The sequence below is a fragment of the Oncorhynchus keta genome, chromosome 6 (assembly GCF_023373465.1).
Source record: "Oncorhynchus keta strain PuntledgeMale-10-30-2019 chromosome 6, Oket_V2, whole genome shotgun sequence".
In the NCBI taxonomy this organism is placed as follows: Eukaryota; Metazoa; Chordata; class Actinopteri; order Salmoniformes; family Salmonidae; genus Oncorhynchus; species Oncorhynchus keta.
In genome coordinates this window covers 20,242,330-20,245,884 of record NC_068426.1, presented here as the reverse complement: position 1 = coordinate 20,245,884, position 3,555 = coordinate 20,242,330, and the positions used below count along the sequence as shown (strand labels likewise).

The window sequence follows — 3,555 nt, the reverse complement described above, 5'->3', positions numbered from 1 at the left end:
CACACTGGCGCATGAAGTCCCAAGGCAGGCAGACCAGTTAGAGTGAGAGCCTCATGCAAGCCTACCCCCTCTCTACTGGAGAAGACAGATAATACATGAACAAGCAGGGTGGCAGTACATCATCTTGGTCAGGGTAATAACCTAGAGGTCAGGATCTCAGGTGGGCCATGCAGCTGTTGAACCCATGAGCGTGGCACTATTGCTAAATTGCTTGAGTAAATCTCTAGCTCAACACAGATCTCACATGTCAGGTGTAAACTGAATATGCACCCCCGGTTTGGGGTGTCAGGGAGGCTGGAGGAGCGATAGGAGTGCAGACAGCTGGACTCACCACTGAATCCTCCTCAAGGGCTGGTTTCTTGCTGGAGTTTGATGCCCCACTCTGCTGGGAGCTGTCACACACCTCTAGTCTCCTCTTCCGGTCTGGGTCTAAAGCAGGACATTAAGGGGGCATATTAACACAGCGTGAACAACACCACACTGGATCTAGTGTGTGCTGCTGGGAATAGAAGTCTCAGTTAAATGTACTTTGCATGCTTCTCTAACCCAAGAAGGTACTGTTAAAGCCTACTCCTTTAACATCCAAGGACCGTATGTTATATTCAGAGGTAAACTGGCTCTGGCATCCAAAATAGCCATCTAAAAAGTGAATCGATTCTCATTGGTACAGTTCTAGAAACATAAAGCCCCTCTACTTTCATAGCACAGCAAAGTAATTTCACAAATGGAAAATACACACTTACTGTACACAGTTTTAACACAGTTACAACACGTTTCTGACGTCCTTTTTCTGTAACACACAGGTTTTCAGAGATAGCTAATTAACACAAGTAGTTGACCGTCTTCCTTCTGTTTTCTGTAAACAAGCGCTGCAACATGGAATTATGGCCATGTGGAAACCCTAACCCTGTAAAAAGGTGTGTAGTAATTGAACCTTTTGTTTCCAAAACTGTACCGCAAGCGATGCGTGTTAATATTTAGAGCCAGTGTCGGGGCTCTTCACAAAACTCCCTCGGCCAGAAGATACTATCATCAATAGGCGCTGAAGGTAGTTAGCCTCTTTGAATGGGCTAACGTTTCCCTAACTCATTGACCTCCATGTCACGGAGCAGGCTACAGAACATGAAACAGCAGATTCCATTCCATTCAATAGTATAGATTGCATCACTGTGCATGTAATTGTGCAACAGAAAGTATTAAGGCCAGGGATAGGATTAATGAACCCTTACCTTGACTTCCTGGTATGTTTTGGGGGAGCTGGCTGCCATTTCTCCGTGGAGTAGTTTTCATCTCCTCTCCCTCCTCATCTGACAGTATGATAACAGAACCCATAACTGGTTCCTTTTCCAGACTCCTTTATAAAAATAAAATAAAAAGCAGGAGTCTTGAAACATTAAAAAATAAATCCTCACGATTTTGATTAGTGTGTGTATGTCCAGTACTTGACATGGACTGAAATAGGTCTCTCAAAGGAGCTCAAGCAGAAAATGTAGAAATGTAGATAGAAAATGTGTGTATGGCACCAGTACATCCACCTGCCTATTAGTACGTCACAGGTGTGACAAATCCCTCCAATCACTTGTACATGCCTCGTGTTGAAGGCCTGGTGCAGGTAAGGATGGAGCCATGTGACCTGTGGCAGGTTAACTTTAGTAGAATCTTGATTATATATGCTAATACACATGCTTTCCTCGACCCTGTATAAACCTAGAGTGGTGTAGTCTGATTTACATTATTTAGATGAGTTTGGTAGCAACTAACTTACTTCCCCGACAACATCATGGAAGACCCTGATATCTCCTCATCTGAATCAGAGTCTAGTACCACGCTTTCCATGCCTCTCACTGAGCCGGGCCCTGGGGGACGCTTGAGCTCTGGGGTCTCCGGGACAACAGTATCTGCAAGTGAAAAATGTAAAAGCAAAAAGAATCAACACAAAAGTGCCTACTGTGGGGGCTGGATGGGCATGTTGACTACTTGTCGAAAAGGCCTTATTTTGATAGATAGTCTTGGTTGGGGGTTTTATATGGGTAAAAAATGTCCAAACATGTCTTGGTTTACATTCCAGTGTCAATACTGGTTCTGGTATCAGGCACTACAGGGACCACCTTTGCCAACAGGAAATCGAACATGTGGGGATAAGTGTGTGGTCTATGTAAGAAAGGGTCATGTCTAGAATGGATACAGCTTTTGTCAAATTGACGTCCAAATGTTTCTGTTAGGTAACCCTAACCCTTTCCCTAATTATCCAAACCTCCTACGAAAAGTCTATGTTGACCAAAGCTGTGTCCGAGACAAAACCGTAAGTGTGCTCTATTACCATGTGTTTGTTGCCCCGTGAGATCTTCATTCACTGAGTCTGTGTTATGGTTGATAAATCTTCTTTGATTCATCGTTGTAATATTATTTGATTCTGCTAGCTGCTACAGTATTATCCTACTCAAAATGAGCTCACAACAATTGACCACGGTAGCTGCAGTCGAGTGTTAAAAATGTGTGTTCGACCTAACAAGCATCATCGTGAAATCAAACAACTCGGCCTACAATGACCGTTCGCTGTCGGCAAGAATAGCAATCTAGCTAATGGGTCCTTCACAAGAGAGGATATTAAACGTTATTCTGTTTTTCGATTGACGCTTATTAGCTAGCTAGCTGTCTTGCATTCCGTGTATAGATAGATGTTGCTAACGACGCTAATTCATGCATGTAAGATGCGTTCTGCAACGTGAATGATTCTACCTCTGACCTATACTCGTAAAATAGCTATCTACATTATTGCCATCGGGCGTCCTCTTTACCGATTACATAAACATATTTACAACCCTTTGTAACGTTTCATTGCCTGAAATAGCTAGCTTGCTAGCAACTTTGTTTCTGACGAATTCCGAAAACGACACGTGGGCAGTCAGACCAGCCAATCAGAGACAAGTGCGCATTGCGATCTCGTGTAAAAAAAGAAAGAAAGGATTTAAAGGGCCAACACAGTCTGCAGGTGACAGACGTTGGTCACTCTTCTTCAGGACCGTGGACAGCTCCCCTTATTTCAAGGTTTGGAGTCACTGGTGCATAGGTTAATTGTTCTAACCTGGAGATCCCTTCATAATTAGAGAGGGGACTGTAGTTTTATTAACCACGTAGTCTACTGTATATTGAGCTCTACAATTATTTAAATAGTATATCTCAACCAGAACATGCAGGATTCCAATTCAGGATTTAAAAAGATTAGGCCTAGTTTGAGAGAAAGATTTTGGATGTTTCAAATCTACTTTGTGGTTACAGCGGCACCCGAGACTTGTGGATGATTATGTTCAGGTTTTGCTTTATGACTCCCCAGATGCTCGATATGGAACAGTTACCTATATTTCCTCAGGGTGACATAACTCCTCCACTCCATTAATAACTCCGCCACCAGCGATCACATCAGTCTGAGGTTTCAGACGGCTACCCGCAGTCTGGCTGGATTCCAAGTCACATGGTCTCTGACCAATAACTGTAACCAAGATGAACAGGCAACAGGCACATACCTTGTGAATTTAATATCCACCTCCAACATCT

The 3,555-nt window shown here is 43.3% G+C and overlaps 1 protein-coding gene across 2 annotated transcripts in view; it reads right to left on the bottom strand.

Moving 5' to 3' along the window:
• The window catches only part of smarcad1b (SWI/SNF-related, matrix-associated actin-dependent regulator of chromatin, subfamily a, containing DEAD/H box 1 b), a 14,878-nt gene extending 11,978 nt beyond the window's left edge, over positions 1-2,900 (bottom strand). Inside the window, exons 1-4 of one of the 2 annotated variants that reach the window (XM_035772156.2) lie at positions 2,321-2,900; positions 1,766-1,898; positions 1,230-1,354; positions 332-429 (exon numbers count right to left, since the gene is read on the bottom strand). In XM_035772156.2, the coding sequence (XP_035628049.1) occupies positions 332-429; positions 1,230-1,354; positions 1,766-1,898; positions 2,321-2,393 (429 nt within the window). In that variant the 5' untranslated portion in view covers positions 2,394-2,900. Of the gene's footprint in view, positions 1-331; positions 430-1,229; positions 1,355-1,539; positions 1,634-1,765; positions 1,899-2,320 lie in introns of those variants that run through there. The other variant, XM_035772157.2, reaches the window with a different exon arrangement.
• Between the last annotated feature and the right edge of the window lie 655 nt (positions 2,901-3,555).